Genomic DNA, 24,480 nt, shown 5'->3' on the forward strand with positions numbered 1-24,480 from the left:
GACTTTCAACTCCTGTGCCTGGTGGGGCTGGGCCTGCCACATAGCAGTTGTGGATTCCATGCTGATAAAACGCTAAGGTTTGTCCTAGGTGCCGTGGATCACTGTGATAGATCACTAATGCCTGCCAGAGCACCAGCAGTGCTGAGTCACTGCAGTCTTCTGCAGTCCCCAGAAGATCTGACTTTCTATGGATGCTGTAACCAAAAGATGTACACAGGGAAAAGGTCTGCATGGGAATGGGTAGGCCCTGTGGTGTTCAGGGCCTGGGCAGGCTGTATTCAGAGAAGGCAGGGCTTCTGGACTCTTCTGGTACCTGTGAGCTCAGCCAGGTCATCAAAGGAGACCAAGGAGGGGGCAGATGTCGGTGGTGACAGCTCGCTGTCCTTGACCAGCTCCTCTGCCTTCTGCCGGAGTCTGGACGCTTCCATCTGAGACTCCTCCAGAAGCTCCCCTAGAGACAAGGCGGAGAAGCACAGGATTTATCCAGCCCAAAGCACGGCTCTCCCCATCCCTGCCCTAAACCTGGCTACGGACTGACTTCATTCCTGCGGTGGCTGTGTGCAGTCCAAGCCTGTGCCAAACAGGTCAACATAAGAGTCTGGCAGTGGGACCTAAGGAAACCTCCCACCTCTGGACCCTATTCCTGTCCACCCATCTCCACATCTGGCCACTCCCATCGCCCCTGCAGAAGGCAAGGGGTTCTCAAGGGACTGCCTGCATTCTAAGTCTCAGTTTCCCTTTTGCAGCAAGAGAAAGGAAAACTCCCAACTCCCACCGACTGCCAAAGCAAGTGGGTTCTGCCAAGCAGGGAAAAACGCTTGGAAAGCCAGGGTGCCAGGCCTTCCACGCCAAGGATGAACACAAAGAAAGTGACCTCCAGATACAGTGTGAGGAGAGTGAGGAAGTCAGTGAAGGCCCTGCACCAAGGAGAAGCATGCAGTGCAGCGGTCAGGGGTGAGCAAGGACGGGGGAGGGTTGGGCTGGACAATGGGGATCGCTTGAGCGGAAGCTAGAGGAACAAGGCCAAGGGCCCTGCTGCACTGAGCTCTGGGCCAGCTCTGCTCCTGGCCTGGCATCCAAGCCCTGGGTTCTGGGGCTGCCCTGTACATTGGCTCTCCTTATCTTGCACACTTCATTTCTCCAACAGGAGACCATTCTAGTTCCAGATCTACAAATTGGGCCTTCTGCTCCTCTTCCCATTCATGTTTTCCTCCTGGTCCCTCAAGGACACCCTTTGGAGAGGGAGAAGTCAGGGCTGGGGATGCCATCACCAGGCTACAGAACTGCACACAAATGCCAGGACCCAACGCTGGGTCACAGGGACAGCAGCGTGACGGGCAGAGGTACCCGCCCGCCTCTGTGAGGGGGCTGGCGTTGCAGGCTGTGGGAAGAGGGCCGACATAGGGATGGTCATGGTCTGCTTTACCTAACATCTTTATCCCTTGCATTTTTCCCTTCAGCCGAGTATTCTCCTCCACTAGACGTTCAAAAGCTGCGGACACCTCTCCCAGAGGCGTGCTGCCCCCTGGGTCGTAGATCCCGTAGGGTCCTCTCCCTTCCATGAGGGTGGCTCAACCCCTGCCGTGACGGCCGCCTAGCTGTAGGGACAACAGCAGACATCAGAGGGCTGGCCAGGCCCTTAGGTCATCGTTTCTGGGGATGATGCTCTAATCTGCCAAGGCTCTAAAAAGTACTCCCCATGACCCAGAGCAGAATAACTCCCACAGCCTGGTCTAACCGCAGTATTGCACAGTACAGCAGACACCTCCTATGTCCTGCTTCTATTAGTGCAACCAGAGCAGCAGCCACTTCTTTTAGGCGGTGCGCTGCACTGTGGCTCATTTGCAATGGCAGTAAAACCAAGTGTTGGGTGTGAGAAAGAATCTGAGAAAGAGTCATGAGAGGCCCGAGTTCCTGCCTGCTTGGTCCTTCATAATGCCCATCACAATACCAGTAATGAACACCCCAAACATACAGCATTTAAGTAAGTGGCTTGGTCATGAACTGGCTATGGGGCTAGGGGAGCCCCTCTTCCTCTCCTGGAGGGGGAATGAAAGCCTGAAACTCAAACAATGATCTCTAAGGTGAGGAAGAAACCCCGGTTAGGATATAATACGGCCAACCTCCTCCTCAGGTCGCAGGTCATGACTGCTCTGTCCCATCTGGTTCTAAGCGCGAGAGTTTCCCAGCAAACCACTATGTGGCACACTTTCCGCCTTAAGCTATTGTTTATTTGCTTCATTTCACTTGAAGCCATCCTGCAAGCACTGCAGTCTCCTGGTCCTGAGCAGCCTTCGTCCATTCATTCCACCACAACTTCTGGGTTAGATAAGGCTGGGTCTAAGTTGGGTGCTAAGTAGTAGTCTGGGTACAGAATACCGATCTGGGTGCTGGGTACCAGTCTGGGGTGCTGAGCATTAACTCCAAAGAGAGTTAATCTATGGAGAAACCATAGATTCGGGGGCACTGAGATCCCAATATCATCAGCCCTCAGTAAAAACTGCTTCAGACAGGAACCTCAATGGCCATGTTGACCTCCACACTGTCCATTAAAGACAGGCATGCAGCAGGGTTAATGACAGTGATGTCACCACCATTCATTACCTGCATGTTTGTCTCTGATGCATTCTGTTGGGTGCCCAGCAACCCAGCAACGCTCATTTTATAAATCAACAACAGAGGCCAGCATGCAGGCATCAGATGCAGAGCTTTGCCCGGAAGGGTCACCCTTGCTAGATATACATGATGGCAATCCACAGCTCCCACAATACAGGCCAGAGTGGCAGAGTCCAAACTCATTTGTAAGGTAGGCCCAGACCATCAAATAGCTTCTTGCTCAGTGGTTCTCAACCTTCCTAATGGTGTGACCTTTAATACTGGTCTTCATGTTGTGGTGACTCCTAACCATAAATTTTGTTTGTTTGTTTGTTTGGTTGGTTTTGGTTTTTTTGAGACAGGGTTTCTCTGTGTAGCCCTGGCTGTCCTGAAACTCACTCTGTAGACCAGGCTGGCCTCGAACTCAGAAATCCGCCTGCCTCTGCCTCCCAAGTACTGGGACTAAAGGCGTGCGCCACCGCGTCCGGCCATAAAATTAATTTTGTTGCTACTTCTCAACTGTAATTTTCTACTGTTATGAATCATAATGTAAATATCTGATATACAGGGTACCTGAGCTGTGACCCCTGTGAAAGGTCATTTGACATGACTGCCCCCAAAGGGGTTAAAATCCGTATGTTAAGAACTGTCACTCTAGCTGTTTCCTTCAGTGTTAAGAACCTTCAATGCTGGAGATGGAATGAAAGCCTCGTATACCACTATCAACACAGCCACACCCACAGCCCCAAAGTCAGCAGACCCCCTTTACCAAGAGTGTTGGAGGAACACACTTGGCCAGAAGGAAAAACAAAGCTATAACAAGTGCCCCACCCCCGCCCCAAGGCTGACAAACAAGAGCTGAACACCCACTGCAAGTGGTACCCACACCCTGCTGAGCCCTGTGAAGTAAAGGACAGCTGCCCACACATCCACATATCGCTGGCTAGGTTGGACTGGTTTTTTTTTTTTTTTTAACTCGAAAGGTCAGCATGCACTGCAGATGCACTGATGTACCCTTGGCAAAAGGAGACAGTGTAGGTGAAGAGCCAGGTAGGACCAGCAGACAGCTGGGCGCTCAGACCTCTACCCAGCATGCTCTCTGCTCACCTATGCTTGTCACCACGTGACTGCACCCGGCTGGAGCCAGCATCTGTCCATTAGCCTAATACTAGGCTTTTCCAGTCACCAGCACAGGATGGAGGGTCATCCCAAAGGGGAACAGAGTTCACAAATGAAGAAATGGAGGCTGGATACATCCTGGGTGGCAAGTAGCTGCAGGTGGCCTAGTTCCCAGCCCCCACACCTTAGGGTCCACAGCGGACTCAAAGTTATAGGACAGTTTGGTCACTTTCTGTGTGACTTTTTCAGTAGACGGAAGCTACAGGGAAGCAGAGACCAAGCCCACATTTGTGCCAGGCTCCTTCGGAAAGCAGTTAAGTGTAGAGGTTCAATACACATCCATTTCAAGGCCCAGAGCCAGAGGAACTTAACCTACCTCCCAAGAGGCTGTGTTTAAAGCACCCAGCCAGACCAGCCATCACTGCTGTGCACGGTGCCAGAGTGCTAACCCCACACTTCTAAGATCTCTGCTACTGTCTCCCAGAGACACCCAGCCAAGGCCAGGTGGCACACTGGCATGCAGGGACTAACAAGCAAGGGTTCATAGGAGACTGGACAGGGCAATGACCCCCACCATGGCCTTGGGGGGGAAGACAAGAGGTGGGGGAGGGGCCAGGCTCCCTTCAGGCTCTGGGCCTTGACATGGATGTGTATCGGACCTCAGCCCTTGCTGCTTCTTGAAGGAGCCTGGCACAAATGTGGGCTTGGTCCCTGCTTCGCTAAAGTTTCTACCTACTGACAAAGTCACACAGAAAGTGACCAAACTGTCCCATAACTTAGACTCTTGAGTCTCCATCTCCTTATGGCAACCTCCTCTTCTGCTGTTCTCCCATTCTATCCACAGTTCTTCCATTCTGTCCATCTGTCCATCCCTCCCTGCTACCCCAAGCCCAGTAACAGAAGTTCCACCTACTTCTATTTTCCCCAGTAATTGGCTGTAGCCACTTTTATTTAACCAATAGTTTTAAATTGGGGAGCAAGGTTTATACAACAAAGGCTGGTGTATGTGAGAATTCCCTCATCTGGGAACAGCTAGATCTTGGGGGTCAGAATTTAGCATTTGTATACACACCATCAGACCAAACCCCCAAACTCTCCATTCACCCGAGCACAGTAGGAGGCAGCCACCTATACAGAAGCCACCATTCAGCAAGGGACCTTCCTACAGGGAGACACCAACACCTTGCCCAAAACAGAGACAGACACTGGTAGACATACAGCCAGCAGACCTAAGCAGGCCTTGGGCTGCTGAGAGTAAGCAGCTCTTCATGCCTTTCCCTGGACTAGATCCGGGGCTACATGATGGAACTAGAGAGGTCCGGTTTGAGGACAGAAAACGACCTACACTCACTGATCAACCAACAATACCAAGCATGCAGATGAAGGGATGCTGTGATTTTGAACTCACTATGGCTGGGGAGCAGCTAGGAGTATGCTTGGGGCAGGAGAGTGGACCCCTCCCCCCCGCCCCCATCCCTGACCCACTTCCAGGAGAGCTGGAAGGGTCAGAACCACATTAAATTCACATTCAGCCCCTGACTGTCTGAGTCTGCATTGCCATAGTAGTGGCTGAGAAGGTGGGATCAGGCACCAAGAACAACGGGGGAGTTCCCTGACTCCAAAGTCATGCTAATTTGCATAGCCACTAGCATTTATAGAGTACTACATCTCAGACATTGTTTTTTCACCTGACTGTCCCAAAAGCCCTGGGAAGAAGGCATAGGTGAGAGACAAGATTACCAAGCTCAGTTTGGGGGCTTAAGCCACACTATTGTCTCTGGTTTCTGGCTGTATTAGGGGAGAGGCCTGGAGACAGCACAGGTCACCTGGCACAAGGGAACAGCCCCAGGACATCACTTTATGGTAGCAAAGTCTCAGCAGAGGCAGAGTTATGAGACATGCCAGTGGGTGTGGTCAGAACATAGGGAGAAAGAAAGTTCAGAACAGAATCTGCCTGCTCCCTCCTTGGTTTTATGTCCTTGGACTCCGGTCTTCTTATGCAAGGGGAGGAAGCCTGAATGAGACTTAGAGACGCTGGCTAACTAGATAAATGTGGGTGTTGTCCAATGGCCAAAGGACGGGAGTGACCCAAGCCTCATGACTTAGAGCAGGCCAAGGAGCAGAGATGCACAGCCGTAGAATCATGAAGGTTCCACCTAGGACCAGGAAAGGTGAGATGAACAGGCCACACACTGGCACGGTCTTATATATTACAATGCACCCTGAGGCCTCACCCGTACCAGGCCCAGCTCTGTCCACCCTGAAGCTATGGGATGCTGGGCCAGTCACTCATTCATTCTGAGCCTCTGCTCTCATCTGCAAAAGAGGAATATGAAAACCTACCCAGGGAGGGGCTGGCAAGATGGCTCAGTGGGTAAGAGCACTGACTGCTCTTCCACAGGTCCTGAGTTCAAATCCCAGCAACCACATGGTGGCTCACAATCACCAGTAATGAGATCTGATGGCCACTTCTGGTGTGTCTGAAGACAGCTACAGTGTACTATGTATAATAATAAGTAAATCTTTGGGCCAGAGCAAACAGGGACTGAGCAAGCAGGGACTGAGCAAGCAGGGTTGACCGGAGCAAGCAGAGGTCCTAAAATTCAATTCCCGACAACCACATGAAGGCTCACAACCATCTGTACAGCTACAGTGTACTCATATACATAAAATAAATAAATAAATCTTAAAAAAAGAAAGAAAGAAAACCTACCTAGGCTAAGGTGAAGACATTAGACAGTGCCTCTGTGCACTGAGGTAAGGAGTTCTCATTTTAGACTTTATTTCCTAAACACGATTTACTCAACAAGAAACACACTTCACAATGAACCATCCAATACAGCGAGCAGGGAGCAGGCATTCAGTAAAAGGGCAAGGGGGCCCTCCCTCCACTATGTGCAACTGACCTAAGACCCGCCCCTGACACTCCATCCTTGGTTGGCTTTTATTTTTATTTTGCCTGTGTGTCATTGCTCAGGAGCCATCTACCATCTTTTTTGAGCAGGGTCTCTCACTGGGACCCTCAGGTTCAATGATTTAGCTAGGCTGGGTAGCCAAGAAGTGCCCAGGGATGATGATGACGACGATGATGATGATGTCCTCCTCCTCCTCCTCCTCCTCCTCCTCCTCCCCCTCTTCTTCTTCTTCATTTTATTTATATGAGTATACTGTGGCTGTCTTTAGACACACTAGAAGACGGCATCAGATCTCATTACAGATGGTTATGAGCCACCATGTGTTTGCTGGGAATTGAACTCAGGACCTCTGGAAGAGCAGTCAATGCTCTTAACCACTGAGCCATCTCTCAAACTCAGTCCCTTTCACGTTTATGGACCAAGCACTTTACTCTGCTTCTCCCCCAGGCCCCTGCTATTTATTTATGGACTGTGGTGCTGGGATGGAACCCACGTGCTAGCTGAGTACTCTGTTGCTCAGTGATATCCCCAGTTGTTCTTAGTTTTTTGAGATGGCATCTTCCTACATGGCTAGCCTCAAACTCAGACCTCCCTGTGCCTTCTGAGTCCTGGGATACAGCCACATCCAGCCAAGGACAGCGCTGGACTGGATGCGACTGCCTCCGTTTCTCTAGTGCTGGATCCTAGGCACGTTCCATCATGCTTGTCTGGACTGGACATTTTCAAAGGTCCTTTCTAGTTCTAACAATCCAGGATTCCTACTGCCGCAGCCCACCTTTCTGGCCTTAACAGAGCTGTCATCGGTCCCCAGGTCATCCTCTACAGCCTGAGGGATTCTAGACTCCTCAGTCTGGCCATGAATTTATTCAGGGAAGCACAGGCCTTGGGCTGATGGCTGTTCACAGGCCCAGTTTCTACAAGACAGGCAGGGTTCCAGCTGAAGCTGGGGACTGTGTCCCTCTAGCACAGCACATATCCCTCCCCAGGCCTCTCCCCTCTTCTGTGCTACACTACAGAAGGAGTCCTTACTGTCCCCATGTCACACTGCCTGACACCCGAGCTGGGACTCAGTTGGGTAACAATGACATACTCGAGGATGCTCAGGAGGGTGAATTAATGACACGAAATGACTAGTTCAGCATCAACGTGTACCAGGTCCTGGCTGAACCTTGACACACATTACCTCACCCAGAGTTGACTGTGCTTATCCCTGCTTTCCAACAAGGAGGCCAATCCACCTGCCTAAACAACTGCAGGGGCAGACTCAGAGGAGTTAAGTCATCTGTCTGAGGACACACAGCCTATTGTGATACCACAAATAATCCAGCCTCCAGTGCCCAGGGAGGCAGGAGGTAGAATCCCCAAGGAAAGGCCAGGGCCCTGGCTTCCATCTCTGTCAGCCCTGACCTGCAGTCATCTTGGGCTGGAAGCAGCCGAGGAGATGGGGGTTCTACAAGACTGAATTTGGGGTGGCGAATAAGCAAGTCGGGAGTGGGCCTACCTCTCCTTTTCTCAGGGAAGATGGTGGACATTCAGACGGAGCATGCTTACCAAAAGCAGCCTACAATCTTTCAGAACAAGAAGTGTGTTCTGCTGGGAGAAACCGGCAAGGAAAAACTCCCTCGGTCCTACACAAACATCGGTCTAGGCCTCAAGATGCCCAAAGAGGCCATCGAGGGCACCTACATAGACAGAGAATGCCCCTACACTGGTAATGTCTCCATCTGAGGTCGGATCTTGTCTAGTGTTGTGACGAAGATGAAGATGCAAAGGACCATTGTCTTCCACCGGGACTATCACCGTTACATCCGAAAATATAATCACTTTGAGAAGCGTCACAAGAACATGTCTGAGCACCTGCCTCCCTGTTTCAGGGATGTACAGATCGGAGACATTGTCACTGTTGGAGTGTCCATTCAATGTTCTCAAGGTCACCAAGGCTGCTGGCACCAAAATGCAGTTTCGGAAGTTCTAAGGGGACTCTGGCCAATGCCCTAGAACAAATAAAGTTATTTTCCAACTTACAAAAAAAAGAGAGAGAGAGAGTGAATTTGGCACTTGGCACAACGATGCCTGCACTGCTCCCAATGGCCTGTATGTCTCAGGTCCCAAGGGTAAGGAACAAGATGTCACGTTTCTCATGCTAGCCATAGCTAGTAAGGTCTAGAAGCTCAAGGCTTCCCTGGTGGCTGACCAGGTCTTGTTCCTGGCATTGCCCTATCACCTGCCAATCGACTACCCTAGCTGCAGCAGGCCCAGGACTGGACACAACACTCAGGTGTTGCCTCCTGAACACAGGGATTTTTGCTTCCACACTTTCATTCGTATATGTATATGCATATTTGTTGACAGAGCCCTGGCATTCACATGTGTTTCTTAACAGTTGGGTCTCCTAAAGAAAAAAAGTAGCTGCTATAGTTGGATAGTGACTGTCTCCCAAAGCCCCAAATGTCACAAAGCTTGTTCCCAGGGTGCCTCATTCTGGCTGAGTAGGTGGGCAACCCTGCTCTCCACCTCTCCACACGTGCTTCTGCTGTGCTATGCTGTCTTACCACAGGACCAAGGCAATCACAAGTGACTATGGAGCAGTGCCAAGACTGCGCAACAATGCAGACCTGTGCTCCTTCAAGTGATCTCAGGATGACAGTGACCTTTATCAATGATGTCACCAACCAGCCTGTGTGTCTGCAGGCATGCTGAGAATCAGGAATCAAGCCCTCTCATAGAGAAGCAAAGCTGGAGGCTATTTCCCTTCTCCAATGTGCAGAGCTCAACCCACCCAATGAACCTCTATCAAGGTTTCTAGAGATTTCTGCACCAGCCCCAATAGGGGCTGGATGAAAAGTGGGACTGGTGTATGCTTCATAAGAGCAAAAATATCCTGAGTGGCCATCAAAAGGATATTGATAAATAGACTAAGGTGCCATCAATCTGTGGAACACTATATAGCAATCAAACCCATGACATTCACTGCTTTGTGAAGACACAGAAAAAAATGCACATAAAATAAAAAGCCAAGTGTACATCACGTGTGACAGGGCACATACCCTGAATATACACAACAAATAGGGCAGAAGAATGCATGCCAAACCCCCCTGGTTAACAACTCTAGATGAGGCCCAGCTGAGGGCTGCTGTCTTCTCAAGTCTTTCCTTAACTCTGTAAGGCAGATCTAGACTCCTATACAATAGGTCTGGCAGAGGGGACAACTTTCACCTTAGGCAGAGCTCATCCATCTTTCCTTTTTTTGGTCTTTGAGACACAGTCTGTTCTCTTATTTGCTATGTCTGTACTGGTCGGTTTTGTGTGTCAACTTGACACAGGCTGGAGTTATCACAGAGAAAGGAGCTCCGTGAGATCCAGCTGTAAGGCATTTTCTCAATTAGTGATCAAGGAGGAAAGGCCCCTGGTGGGTGGGACCATCTTTGGGCTGATAGTCTTGGTTCTATAAGAGAGCAGGCTGAGCAAGCCAGGGGAAACAAGCCAGTAAAGAACATCCCTCCATGGCCTCTGCATCAGCTCCTGCTTCCTGACCTGCTTGAGTTCCAGTCCTAACGTCCTTGGTGATGAACAGCAGTATGGAAGTGTAAGCTGAATAAACCCTTTCCTCCCCACTTGCTTCTTGGTCATGATGTTTGTGCAAGAATAGAAACCCTGACTGAGACAGTACCCAAGGATGGCTTAAACCCCTGACCCTTTGGTCTCTACCTCACAAGTGCAGGTACTCACAGAGACCAAAAAGGGCAAGAGAAAATCTAGACTGCCTGTATGTACCTCAGGCCAGGAACAAGCACAAAGCTTGGGTGCTCACACCCAACATGATCCCAGCTCCCAGAAAGCCAAGTCCAGAGGGCAAGGCCTAACCCAAGACTAGTCCTCCAGGATCAAAGTGGGTCTTAAATCACAGTATCCCTTCACAGTCCCAATGCTCCTGTCACCAGCAAGCCTCAAAGGGTTGATTGGCAGCCTATCTACCACATCCACTGTCCTTCATACCCACATTCCTCCCCTCAGCTAAAGCCCAGAACTGACACTAGGCATCACTGAGCCAGGGTGGCCTTGACCATCAGCTGAGAGGCCAACGTCAGGACAAGAGGGTAGCCTATCTCTCAGAGCCCAAATGCCACAACTAACTAACTTCCTCCCTCCCTCCCTCCCTCCCTCCCTCCCTCCCTCCCTCCCTCCCTCCCTCCCTCCCTCCCTCTCTCCCTCCCTCCCTCCCTCTCTCTCTTTCTTTCTTTCTCTTTGGTTTTTTGAGACAGTTTCTATGTATAGCCCTGGCTGTCCTGGAACTTACTCTGTAGACCAGGCTGGCCTCAAACTCAGAAATCTGCCTGCCCCTGCCTCCCAAGAGCTGGGATTAAGGGTGTGCCACAGCTATTTTATGCAACCCTGTAAGTCCCCTCTCAGGGGAAGATGCCAGGTTTTGAGAACTCTCCTTATACCAAATATGGTGGGAAGAGGACACTGGGGAGATAGCTCAGTCAGTAAAGAGCTTACCACACGAGCACAAAAGCCTACGTTTGAGCCCCGGAACACACATTTAAAGATGGCGGGGCAGGGGTGGGGGGGGAGTAGTGAGGTGGCTGAAGGGGGTGCTTGCTCCCTAAACTGACAACTGGAGCTTGATATCAGGCCCCCATATGATAGGAGAGAACCCATTCCTTTATAAGTTGTCCCCTGACCTTCACACAGATACACAATAAATGTAATAATAAATCTAAAAAGCCAGAAGCCAAACATAGTGGCTCACACCTGCAGTTCCAGCATGAATGCAAGGCCAGCCTGGGGACACTGTCTATAATCCAAGAGCTGAGGCGGTGGACGAAGGGAAATTCCCAGAACTGACTAGCCAGCCAGTGTAGCCTAATTGGTGAGTCCTAGGCCAGGAAGAGAGAGCCTGTCTCAAAAAACAGTGACTGGCAGTGAGCCGAGGCTAGCCAGGTGAAGGTCAGGGCAGAGGGAACTACAGGCCCTTGAATCAGGGGCTCCTCCATTTTACAAGAATCATCTCAGGGTCCAGTGACTGGGCCCCAGAGCCAGCACTCCCTCATCCCCACGTGCCTGCCAAGGCTGAGGTCGTGTTGTGTCCACCCTTGTGCTTAGCAGACAAAGTGCCCCAGGGCTCAGGGAATAGCCTGGAGACAAGGTTAGTGAGCGAAGGATAGCCAGCCCTTCAGGGACAGCCATCAGAAAGGACGCAGACAGTCCTCAGCAGTCACCCTTTCCAGTCTCTGGTGTGATCGTCCTGTGGAGGTCACGGGAAGAACACAGAGAAATAATTTCCTCCAACAGCCTGGTGGCTGCCTAGGTCTGTCTATAGCTGGAGACATGACACCTCTCCTGGGTTCAAGATAGACAGGGAGCAGAGGGGCAAGCCAGAGATATCACCAGAGGGCACAGAAAGGCCTGGCCCAGCTGGAGTCAATGGAGACCACCCAATGAATGGACAAGGGAGGGGGCATCCAATGGCTGGGTTTTACCATTTGAAGAATTCATCTAGTTTGGATTTTTGAGACAGGGGCTGGCCCTGAACTCAAAACATTAGCAAAGAGTGATCATGAACTTCTGGCTCCCATCACCATCTTCTTAGTGCTGGGATCATAGGTGTTCCCCAACACACCTGACTTAGGTGATACTGGGACTAGAACCCAAGTTCACTCATGGTAGGTAAGCACTCCACTAACTGAGCCATACCCTCCACCCAACATCTGGGACAGAGCAAAGGACCAACACAGAGAGGGCTTGGCACAGAACGCAGGCCAGGAAAGGGTTTGAGGTGAGTTATCCAGAGGCCTGGGAAGTGGGGTTACTTGCCGCCTGGGGCTAAGACTCTAACAGCCTCAGCCATAGCCTCAGCCAGTATGCAGACAGATCTCCCACAATGCTGAGGGGTGACACTGCCATCCCTTAGAGCTGCGTGCAGAACCTACCTGGTCTGCACTAGGAGCTGTCAGTCACAGGGGAGTAGGAGACAGTTCTAGCCTCACAGTTAGCACTGAGACCCACCAGCTCGGCTGCAGCCCAGCCATCTGAGTGTCCAGACAGACATTCCCATGCCTGGGATCTTTGGGGGGTCTTGCCCAGCCCAGTTAACAGCTCCCCAACTAAGCACAACCTTACACACTATCTGCTATGTCCATCCAGCCCCCTAAAAGGCCCAGGCCCTACTCTGTACCTTCCATCTTTCCAGGGCCCCCATCACTTACTTCTGGAAATCCCTCGTTATCAATCAGGTGCTCCTGAAAGACTTTATACCCAAGCCACATCCACGGTGGCTAGCCTGTCCCCTGGCTCCTGATGCTGTCACAAAGAGCTCCCAGCCAGGAGGAGCCCTGGAAGGCAAAAACAAGCTCTGGCATACAGATACAGCCTGACCACCACCCAGCTGAAGGCAGCTGAAACACTTCCTCCTGCGATCCATCCTAGAACTCACGGTTGGAGATCAGGCGGGCCTTGAAGTCAGAGAGATCTGCCTTCCTCTGTCTCCTGAGGGCAGGGAGTAAATGTCTGCATCACCATACTTGGCTCACAAATAAATCTACTTTAGATCATGATAAATGAATGAACAAAGTAGTAACATGACAGAAAGTGAGAGGGCTGTGTGTTTTGCATAGGAAGAGCAGGGAAGGCCCCCTCTCAGGAGGTGACATTTGAGCTGAGACTTGACAGATAAGGAAAAAGCAGCCATGGGAAGGGCTAGAAACTGGTCAGGGCATTTGGGATGGCAGGCATAAGGGCTCAGTGTGAGAACAGGCTGAGAACACACACGGCTGGGAAAAAGCAGGTAGCAGGGCCTGCCAAATCACAGTGGGCACAGAAGGGAGCCAGCACCCAGGGGAGGGAGGCATACAAATAACCTTTCAGAGCACCACCATACTCAAACCAGGTCCGTCTGACCCAGCCGGGACATCCGGGCCAGAGACACAGTACTGGGGGTGAAGGAATGAGTCAGACCCATGGCTTCCTGGGGCCCCAAGGGAGCTGCTACGGGCATCCAGGGACAGGCACCCACACCCACAGGTCACCCACGTGGAGGGGACAACATGACCAGATATATAAAAATACTGAATGCTCCCATCTGTTGCTCCCAGAGGGTAAAGATTAAATGTGTCCACAGAGGACTAATACCTAACTAATTTCCCAGGACACAGTCATGACGACAGTCTAAGCCAGCAGCAGAACATAGCCCTTGGGACTAGGGGTGTACTTTACTTGGTACAGGGCTTGCCTAGCATAAATGAAGCTCTGGGTTCAACCCCACAGTACCCTATAAACCAGGCATAGTGGTGCATGCCTCTAATGCCAGCACTCAAACTGATGCAGGAGGATCAGAAGTTTTGAAGGCCAGCCTGGGCTATAAAGAACCCTATTACAAAATAAAACAAAATAACAATTTAGAACTGGCCAGATAGCTCAGAGAGTAGAGGTGTTTGTCACAGCAACCTGAGTTCAAGTCCAGAAACCAGTATGATAGAAGGAAAAAGACAACTGGTGAAAGTTGTCCTCTGACTTCCACTTGGGTATGGATACCCAGGCACACACTCACCTCCAAGTACAAATGAATACATGTAAAATTGAAATCGGACAGAGGGTCCAGCTAAAATATGAGACACTATCAGGTCAGAAAGAATAAATGACATCAGGCATGGTGGAACACCCCTGTAGTGCCAGTAGGCACAGAGAGCTGCAGGGTTAAGGTCAGCCTGGACTAAGAAACTCTCTCTCAAAATAAATAAATAAATAAATAAATAAATACGCAAAAGAGTAAATAATTTCTGAATGTAAAAACTACACATTTAAAAAACTTTTCAGGCCAGGCAGTGGTGGCGCACACCTTTAATCCCAGCACTTGGAAGGGAGACAGAGGCAGGTGGATTTCTGAGTTCCAGGCCAGCCTGGTTTACAAAGTGAGTTTCAGGACAGTCAGGGCTACACAGAGAAACCCTGTCTCAAAAAACCAAACAAACAAACAAAATTTATGGTTAGGAGTCACCACAACATGAAGACCAGCATTAAAGGTCAGAAGCCAACTTCTCAGTGTAAGGTTACTAGAATTACCATTATGCGTTAGTTTTACAGGCCATTTACTAGATACAAAGGAACGCTGAGCCTGCTTAGCTAGTGTGAATATTCCACTCTCCCAACACAATGTCCTCCCTCAAGGACCAAAAAACAATTCTGTGAGTCCTCCGACAGTCCACTCACAAGTGTGAATTCCCCTCTACCACACCCCTCATTGTTGGCACTGTGAGTAAGAGCTGATCAAATCCCACTCTGACTGACTGTGAAATCAAAATGAGGCATCGGGAATTCACACGGTTCCCACACTGCCATTCAACAAGGGGGTGGGGACGGCTGCTGCAGAGACTTTTGCTTCATCCACAAAAGTCCCTCCCTCCCCTTTACCAAAACAGTTCCTCAGAGACAGCACCAAATTCCCACCCACTGCCGGGTACAAGATGAATACAGGCACAGCACAACCCACTTCCACACACGTGATCTCACACAGAAACATAGAACGGTCCCACGGTGCACGGCTGTTAAACACAGCCCAAAGTAGAAAAAAGAATCACTCCTAAATTATTCCCAGAAACTCACTGTATCTACCCAGCACCTGTGTGCACTAAAGCCCCTTACAAAACAAGCTTAATGGGGATGGAACAGGGGGCTTTGCAGCCAACAACCAGGTTGGAATCCTGACTTTGCAATTCACTAGTTGTGTGATTCCAATCTGCAAGTTGCTTGGTGTTGCTTTAAATGTTATCAAAAACTCTATTAGTTCTTAATTTGACCCGACCAGCCCCCAATAATTAAGACTGAATAATTTAAGATTAAAGAGATCCGAACAGCTCCAGCACAATTACTGGTCGAATTAGCCCCTGATCTATTTTTCTAAAGCTAGACAGGCTAATTCTCAGCTGTACTCAAGTATTTGTTGTTTTGAGTTTCAGCTTATTTCTGCTCTATCAGTCTGTCCTTCAGGGGCATTTTACTTGACACGTGCTCCCGGTCCATCATGTCTAATGGAGACCTCCTGCTTTCTCTTTTCCTCCTCTTTCTCTTTTCGTCTAGGTCCTTACCTGCGACCCCTGAAGGTGCGCCTACCTCTATTTGAACCAGTAATTATCTGTAGCCACTTTTATTCAACCAATAGCTTTAAATTGGAGAGCAAGGTTAACACAAGTCCGGGAAATAACCAGATCTTGGAGTTCAGATTTTAGCATTTGTATACACAGCACCAGACCAATCCCCAATACCTGGGTTTCCTCACTTGGGAGGTGAAGATATAAAGTAACATTCATGGAGAAAGGCTGGCCAGATGGCCAGTAAAGATGCTGGCCACTGAGCCCGAGGACCTGAGTTCGAGTCCATGAACCCACAGGAGGAATCAATCAGGCAAGCTGTCGGCAACCTTATTACTTGCAAACAATAAACAAACATAATTAAAAAAAAAAAAAAAGTAAGCCGGGCGTGATGGCGCACGCCTTTAATCCCAGCACTCGGGAGGCAGAGGCAGGCGGATTTCTGAATTCGAGGCCAGCCTGGTCTACAAAGTGAGTTCCAGGACAGTCAGGGCTATACAGAGAAACCCTGACTCGAAAAACAAAAAAAACAAAAAAACAAAAAAACAAAAAAAAAAAAGTAACGGTCATGCTTAGAATGAATGTCAGAGATGGATTAGATCAGCATTTGGCTACACGCTTTTTACCCTCGCACTCGGGATACTAAAGCAGTAGGGTCTCTGTAAGTTCGAGATCAACCTGCTCTATATAGCGAAGCAGTGTTCCATAGAGAGACCTTGTCTCAAAACAAGACTATTTGGAAATCGACCAATAAGCGTGGGTATGGTGATGATTTTCGTCATTTCGACGGACGTCTGCACACCGCTACCCAAAACTTTGCTCATTGGAGTCAGCAAGCCGGTCCCTACCTAGCGCCGCAGGAGGTGCGCATGCGCGCCTGTCTGGCTCCTCCGGCCGGGAGTCCCCCAAGCCTGGCGATGGCGACAACTCACTGTGCCGCGACTCCAGCTACTAGGCCACGCGCCCCGCGCAGGCCCCGGTCTCCTCCCGTCCGCCCATCCCCCGCAGCGGCCCCGCTCACCCTAGGACGAGAGCTTCGGGGCCGGGGCCAGACTCGCAGAATCTAAGCTCCGGTCGGTACCAGGAAATGCCAGGGCCACGCCACGCCCCTGGGAAAGTCCCCGGAGACCGATGTACGGTCTGTCCAATGGCGTTGCGCGCTGGGCGCCGGGGCGGGGTCTGCGAGGTAAACAGCCGCAGTGGCTCCTCTGGGTGGAGCGACTGAGGGCTCAAACGTAGGGGTCCTCCGGGCAAGGTGAGGACCTCCCAGCGGGACAGCACTAAGCGTCCGCAGCGAAGCAAGCGGCTCTGTTTTAGTTCCCAGCTGCAGGACCTGCTGTCCCAGTACTTCAGAGACAACCCCACACCCGGCCACCCCATCCCACCAGAAAGATTCATACACACACACACACACAAACACACACACACACATGTCTTGCACACATGCACGTTGTGCATGTGCGTGTGTATGAGAGAGACTGACCCTGGCTTACACGAAGTATAGTGGAAAGCATTTAAGAAATCCACCTAGCCCGGCGTGGTGGTGCACGCCTTTAATCCCAGCACTTGGGAGGAAGAGGCAGGCAGATTTCTGAGTTCGAGGCCAGCCTGGTCTACAGGGTGAGTTCCAGGACAGCCAGCGCTATACAGAGAAACCTTGTCTCAAAAAACCAAAAAAAAGAAAAAAGAAATCCACCTAACATTGACTCTGGGTTCCATAGACGTGAACATACATGATTTTGAAAGTTGGAAAGCCTTGACCTTGGAATAAAGGCCAGCTCTTTAAACAGGGAGGACAGTACGTTTTTAGGAGGAAGATTGAAACTTTTCCTTTCAGTGAAATTGTTGAAAACGCTGACAGGTCTTCCATCTTAAGGACTGGCAATGAGGATCTAGGGTACTATTTCATACATGCTCTCATTTTATATAGCGAGACTATCAACTGGGATGTGAATAGGGACATATGTAAGTATATGTCTTCCCCAGGGACCCTCCGTTCAGTGCCACCTGTGTCCCAGTTACCTCAAAGGAGCTGGCAGATTTTCAAAACAACATTCTAGGTCACATTATGGAAAGACGTGTGCATATACCTTAACCCTGATTGGAGGAAGACCAGGCACAGCAAGAGAGGCTGAACAATCACCCTGAGGCGGGCTGCAGGAGGAAGTGGGTCCTTGGTCCCTCCCATCAACTCGCCAAAGGTCTGCGTCTCTCAGTCTCTCTTCCCCACGCTTCCCAATTCACCTCTTCCTGGAATTTTCACTTCCTAATCTTCCAGCTCTTCACTTAATCCACTACCCAGCACTGAGATTTCCTTAAAAAAAGTCTCCAATATTTTCCATTCTGATTACATACTGTTTTATAAGATATTTGACCTCAGAAAGTTGGGCATCTCATTCTCCCAAATGCCCTTGATTTCTCTGTAGCCTTTAACCCTGGCACTCAGGAGGCAGAGGCAAGAGGACCACACCACCACATTAAAACATTACTGAGGGCCCAGTGAGATGAGGCAGAGTTAGGTAAAGGTGCTTGGTGATCAGCCTGAGGACCTGAGTTCAATCCCTGGGACCCACAAGAAGGGAGGAGAAAACTGATTGCTACAAGTGGGTGATTCTCTTGAGGTGGGTGGGTGAGGGGCCTCACCATGTAGCCCAAACTGGTCTAGACTTCCATCCTCCTGCCTGAGCCTCAAGTGAGGAGATGATAAGTTGTTGTTGTTGTTGTTGTTGTTGTTTTGGTTTGGTTTTTTTGGGTTTTTTCAAGACAGGGTTTCTCTGTGTAGCCCTGGCTGTTCTGGAACTCACTCTGTAGACCAGGCTGGCCTCATACCCAGAACTTTCTTATCAATTCCAGTCATGCATTCATCCATTCAAGGGCATTACCCTTCTTGTCCCTGTAAGACTTGGTTTCACTCCAGAACACTGTGCCATCTGAGATGGCGGAAACCTAAGCATTGCTCAAGGCCACACACATTGACACAACCAAAACCAGAACACAGGTCCTTGGTTCCCGGTCCTGCCTACCTTTTATCAGTAGTCAGAATTGCGCTCTCTCTCTCTCTCTCTCTCTCTCTCTCTCTCTCTCTCTCTCTCTCTCTCTCTCTCTTCCTCTCCTTCCCTGGCCTCAAACTTTCTATCTTTCTATTTAGGTTGACTTTGAACTCCTGACTTTCCTGCCCCTACCTCTCATGTGCTGGGATTACAGACATGCGCCACCACTGCCCTGTTTCTGTAGCACAGGAGAGTGAACGCAGGGCTTCCAGCATGCTTTAACTTTACCTCCGCATCTTTCTCAGTTACAGAAGCTCTGAAAAAAAAAATGAGGATAAGTGTATCTCCCCCTCAAGTGTTTGTGAAGACAAATATGATATAGACAGATCCTCAGAACACAGTAGGCATCTAAAAAATGCCAGATGTGGGTTACACGAATCGCTAGACCTCACTGCTAAACCCAGCAACGTTGCCTTCTCTGATTCCATCCCCTAGATTTGGGACATGGATCTGGTGAGAGGCAGGTGGCCCTAGCCTGCCATCCTCTGTCACCCTGTAGCCTGGAAGGGAGTTTCCAAGTTGGGAGCTGGGTGACTCAAGTAGGTGGCAACCACCAACTCCTCTAGAGTGTCAACAAGCACCCTTAAAAAGGCCCCACCTGGGAGGAGAGCCACATTGCCTGGGTTTTGTTTTGCTTTGTGTTGAAGCAGACAGTCTCCCATTCTTTCTGCCACTCCCTCCTCTACCACCTCTACTAGGGAGGCTCCAGAGGAGCCAAGGGCACACTTCTAAAAACATACCTTGAAAAGACAGTGTCTAGTCACGTGGCAGAAGGAGGAAGTGGAGGCTGTGCTAGTAAAGCATTTAAAAGATAACGTGAAGGGGCGGAGAAAGGACTAGAGAGCAAGAACCCTTGCTGCAGAAGAGGACCTGCTGTGAATACAGCAGCACTCATAAAAAGCCAGGTGTGACTGTGTGTGTGCTGTTGGGGTGGGGAGGGTGGAGGCAGGAGGATTGCTGTGGCTTAACTGGCCTAGCTCCAGGTTCAGTGAGAGACCCTGTTTCAAAGGAAGAAGGCAGGCCATGATAAATCAGGGTACATGATGTCCTCTTTTGGACTCTAGGCACGTGTGTATCCACCCACACATATGGGCATACAATCAGAACAATACACACAAAGAGAGAGAGAGAGGGAGAGGGAGAACATGGAGTGTGTGCTAGGCCTGCACTTTTACACAATTCATCTCCCATCCAGTCTGTGAAGATCAGGTAGATGGATGCTCTCAGAAGTTCATACAGAGCCAGGTCAGGCTCTTATGCATCGTATCACCACATCTCACCAGCTAACAGGACACAGAACTCAGAATGCCAGCCTTAAAATGGTCTTCAGAAATTATCAAACCCCCAGTCTTATTCACAATAAATAATGAAACTTGCTATTGAAATATGAACAAGAGGGAAGAAAGATGACTGCTGTTTGTGGATAGGAGCTGCTCTTAGGGCCAGTGCAAGTCTAGTTATTTTCTGGCAGGTATGACCCTGAATTTTAGGTTAATACTGATGTCAGTGCCTGGGCTCCCATGCATCTCTCTTTTGATACACACCCCAACTGATGGAAAGCACAGCTGTTTGCCTCTGTGTGTGTGTGTGTGTGTGTGTGTGTGTGTATACTCGAGTATGCATGTGTATGTGGGGCAGCACACAGGTGTGTGGGGGCCAGAGGTCAACCTGAGTGTCATTGCTCAGGAGCCTTCCACCTTGTATTTTGAGACAAGGTCTCTTGCTAGGACCTTTAGCTCACCAATTAGACTAGGCTGGTGCCAGCAAGCCCTGGAGATTCGCTCATCTCTATCTCCACTCCCCCTAATCCTCCACCCATGTGCTGGGTGGGACTAAAGTGTGGATCACTGCAATCGGCTTTTTCTTATGTGGGCTCTGGAGGTCAAACTCAAGTCCTCCACTTTACTGACTGAGCTATTCTATCACCCCTTCTTTACTTTTTTGAGCCAGGGTTTCATGTAGCCCAGGTTGGCCTCAAAATCACTCTCTAGTGAGGAAGACATTCAACTTCTGGTTTTCACGACTCCCTGTCCTGAGTTCTGGGATGTAGCCCCACATCTCCTTTCAACTCTCCTGGGGACTTAGCTTTGTGTGTGATAGGCTACCCTCTGCCTACTGAGCTAAGGTTCATTCCCAGGCTGGAAATAGAATTTTGAATCAAAGAAGTATGAGCCTTATTGTCTTAGAGTGGAAGATAAGGAGCCTGGGCTGGGGGAGAGTGGACCTGAGAGGTGGGGGTGGGAGCATTTAGCAATCCTGGATCTCTTCCTGGACTCTCAGCCCGAGGCAACCTCGGAACACAAAACCCTGTGTGGATTCTAGGTACTTTCTGCTCTTGGGTGTGTGATTATCAGAAAGGGAGATTTGGGTGATGGTTAACAGAGATAAGGAATGACAAACATGTGACCCTGACTGAAATGGGATTTGAGTGCTGGTGACGATTACAGACGGTGCTGGCCCACCCTACTCAAGACCCGGATTCCATCCCTAGTACCTCAGAGAACCGCCTGTGATGGCACACATTTGTAATCCCCACAGTCAAGGGGTGGAGGCTAGAGGATCAGAAACTCAAGGTCAGGCTCAGTTCCATAGGGGATTTGGGGCTAGCCTGGGATACATGAGACCCAGCCAGAAGAAAGAAGAAAGAAAAGGAAAAAATGGCATGTCAACTGGATGACTGCCCCAATCTTAGTTCTACAGAGGCAGAAGCATCAAGACCAAGAATCCAGAGCCAGCCTGGACTACATGAGACTCTGTCTCAAAGCAACCCCTTCTCATCAAATCATACACAAACAACAACAACATCAACAATGGCACTAAATTAACTGAGTCTGTAGTTTCAGCTCCCCTCAGCCTAAAAAGGCATTTTTAATTCTACCTACCTTCCTAGGCTATGAAGGCCACAGTTTTTTTCTGTGTTCATGCATCATCTTTTACATTTATTTTTATTTATTTATTTATTTATTACAAGTGTGTATCATGTGTGTATGTCTCCCTAGCACATGTCACAGCACATGTAATGGAGCTCAGAGGACTGTATGTAGGAGTCCTGTCTCTCTTACTACATGAGTCCCAGGGATTAAACTCGGGTTGTCAGACTTAGCAACAAGCTCCTTTAGCCCCTGAGCCATCTCTGCATCCCCCAGTCATCCTCTCAAGAGGAAGGAAAGCATTTGCATTCACAACTTGCCCTCTTCCCAGGACACCTCCCACCTCCTGAAGTCTGGGCTTTGATTCTGACCCTGACACTCACTCCTGGTCTGTAACCTAGCTTTCTAAGCAAGGCTATGGGGACAACAGCAGGGCCAGTTTGTGGCACACACAGAGAGAAATGGCCCTAGTGATAAGAAGCATGGTCATTGTGGTCTGGGGCAGCAGGGAGTGTGGATCTTCCTCTCTCAGGGGATCTCAGGCCTACTGCTGGGGCTCACTTTGCCTGGATCTCACTGAGAGCTGTCTGAGGAGGTGGCCTCTGGCCACGGCTGCTGGCTTCCTCGCCAGCCTTGTCCTCCTCTTTCTCCTCCCCGGCTCTTTCTCCTGTGTCCCTAACCTGCCTGTTATTCTCTGGTTTCTAGGACAATGACACCAGGGAAATTCCCAGCTCCTCATACACTGGCCCTGCCAGGCCCCTCCCACGGTCTCGAGGAGTCCTGGGTCTTTCCTTCTCTGGCTTCTCTCCCTCTGGCCCGCCTGACTCCAAATCAGAGTATCAAGCTGGCTCCAAACTGGGATCCTAGCTTGCTCCTCATCATCTTCCTGGAAGTGGGAAGAGATTAGTCCCTAAGGGAGGCAGACCCATAGGACCAGAACATTGCCCAATCCTGGGAAGCCCTACCAGGCCCCAATAGCATTTCTCTCTCAATCTACCCCATACCTTCTCATGTCTTCTAGAATCTCGCCACATTCCTCCCTCATTCTGCAGTCCAGAGGTCACTGTCAAAAGTCAGACCCAGCCTCTGGCCCTTACCTCCCCCAGCCAGGGACTTCCCTAGGCTGGCCCTCTGACCAGCTTCGGAAAAACTGGACTGCTTATTATCAAAAAAAGAAGTCCCCACCATCTGCCAGCCCTTGGCCCCACTCCCAGGGCCTCAAGTTCTCGGTGAAAGGTTCACCCTCAGAAGGAGCCAGTGGGCCTCAGAGCAAAGAAGTCTGGAGACAGGGGAGGGGTTCCTTCATTCCAGTGCTGAGGAGGGGCTCAACAGCTATTGTGTCCCCCAGGGAGCAAGATGGGTTTCCACCAACCTTCCTTGTTTGGGTTTAGACTTCCAAACTGCCCAGCTCATCCCACACCATCCCCCTCAAAATTCACATTCACACAGAGACAGACACCCAGACCATCCACAAACATAAACACTCCCATGGACCGATATATGTACCTGCTCCTGGGAGCCTGACACAAATGCAAACATGTCCTCTCACACACAAGAAAATATGGGAACAAGAAAGAGAAAAGTCCCCTTCACCCCTCAGAGAGAGGGATAGTACAGAAAAAGAGAAAGTCTCTCTTTCCTTCCCTTTGGAAAAGTTGCAGACATTCGGAGAGAAGATTGGTCAGAACAAGTACGAGGGAGAGAGACAGAGGTCAGAGGGCAAAGGAGGCTCAGGGAAGAACAGAGACACAGAATTCAAGGCCCTAGGTGGGCCCACCAAGCTAGGCTGGGGAGCAAAAGACCCCAGCTGGCAGAGAAGAGGAGGCCAAGCAGTTACTGACACACAGCTGGGAAGGTCTGGTGGCCTTGACATTACCGTGTGACGCTCCTGGAATCTGCCTTGTCACACCTACCTTCAGCCCAGGTCACTCATCCGAGAATGCACGAGGTGATCTGAAGATGTGCCCAGTGAGTGCGGCCATGCCTCCCTGTGTCCCTGTGAAGGTTGCTGGGCTTTCTGAGCTTCTGCAGGAAGGAGGGCTGGGCGGAGCTGACTCTGAGGCAGGAGGGGAATTCCCCCATGATGGAGAAGCCAGCCACCAGGCAGCCCCACAAGGCCGAGCTGAGGCCCCATCCCGCCTCTGGCAGAGCAGAGGGCCCTTTGCCAGCCTCCACCTGTTGCTCCCCAGGCTGCCTGTCACTTGTGGTAGATTCCAGGAAGGGGAGGGGGCTCTGGAGAAGAGCTGAGAGCCTGCTGGCTCCTGAGCTGGGCTGGGAATCAAGCAAAGGCAGGTACAAGGACACAGGCCACCTGGGCTGCCCTGCTGGGATGGCCTGGAGATATATGTTTCCTCTTTTGTTCAAAGTGGGGGATTCCAGTGTGCGTGGCCTTGGGGAAATCTCCAGGCATCCTGCTCACGTCCTCCTGTCTTGTTCCTGCCTCATCTGCTCCCAAGCATCCTCTCCAGAGGAGGAAAAGTTTCTCATTCTTCCCCAGATGCTGAGTCTTGCTGAGTCTCACTTGGATGTCCAGCCACACTTGGAAACCCTTGGCCCGTTCTGAACCTGCCAGCTGCAGTCTGAGCATGCCACTTCCTCCTGAGCTTTGTGTGATGGTTATTCTCTATGATCAACTTCACTGGATTTAGAAGTCTCGAGGAGATACACCTGGGGTGTGCCTGTAAGGCCTTTTCCAGAGAGGTTTTCCAAAAGAGGGAAGACCCACCTTGAATGTGGACAGCACTGTCCGGGGAGGCTGGGGTTCCAGACTGAATGAAAAGTGGGGATCAGGAGAGGGTTGTTCAAGCACTGTTTTCTGCTTTCTCTGCTCTTCCTGATCCACTAG

The 24,480-nt window shown here is 50.3% G+C and overlaps 1 protein-coding gene and 1 pseudogene across 15 annotated transcripts in view; one reads left to right on the forward strand and one right to left on the reverse strand.

Annotated features, from left to right (window-relative positions):
* Tnip1 (TNFAIP3 interacting protein 1) overlaps positions 1-23,672 on the reverse strand; it is a 52,170-nt gene extending 28,498 nt beyond the window's left edge. For 4 of the 15 annotated variants that reach the window (XM_030246199.1, XM_006533848.3, XM_030246197.1 and 1 more), the window contains exons 1-2: positions 16,737-16,843; positions 314-451 (exon numbers count right to left, since the gene is read on the reverse strand). In XM_030246199.1, coding sequence (XP_030102059.1) covers positions 314-334 — 21 coding nt within the window. In that variant the 5' untranslated portion in view covers positions 335-451; positions 16,737-16,843. Of the gene's footprint in view, positions 1-313; positions 452-1,426; positions 1,599-13,065; positions 13,119-16,563; positions 16,895-23,548 lie in introns of those variants that run through there. The other 11 variants (XM_030246196.1, XM_006533846.4, NM_001271456.1 and 8 more) reach the window with 10 other exon arrangements.
* Positions 6,969-8,660, forward strand: Gm12230 (annotated as a pseudogene).
* Positions 23,673-24,480: the final 808 nt, after the last annotated feature.

The sequence above is a fragment of the Mus musculus genome, chromosome 11 (assembly GCF_000001635.26).
Source record: "Mus musculus strain C57BL/6J chromosome 11, GRCm38.p6 C57BL/6J".
NCBI lineage: Eukaryota > Metazoa > Chordata > Mammalia > Rodentia > Muridae > Mus > Mus musculus.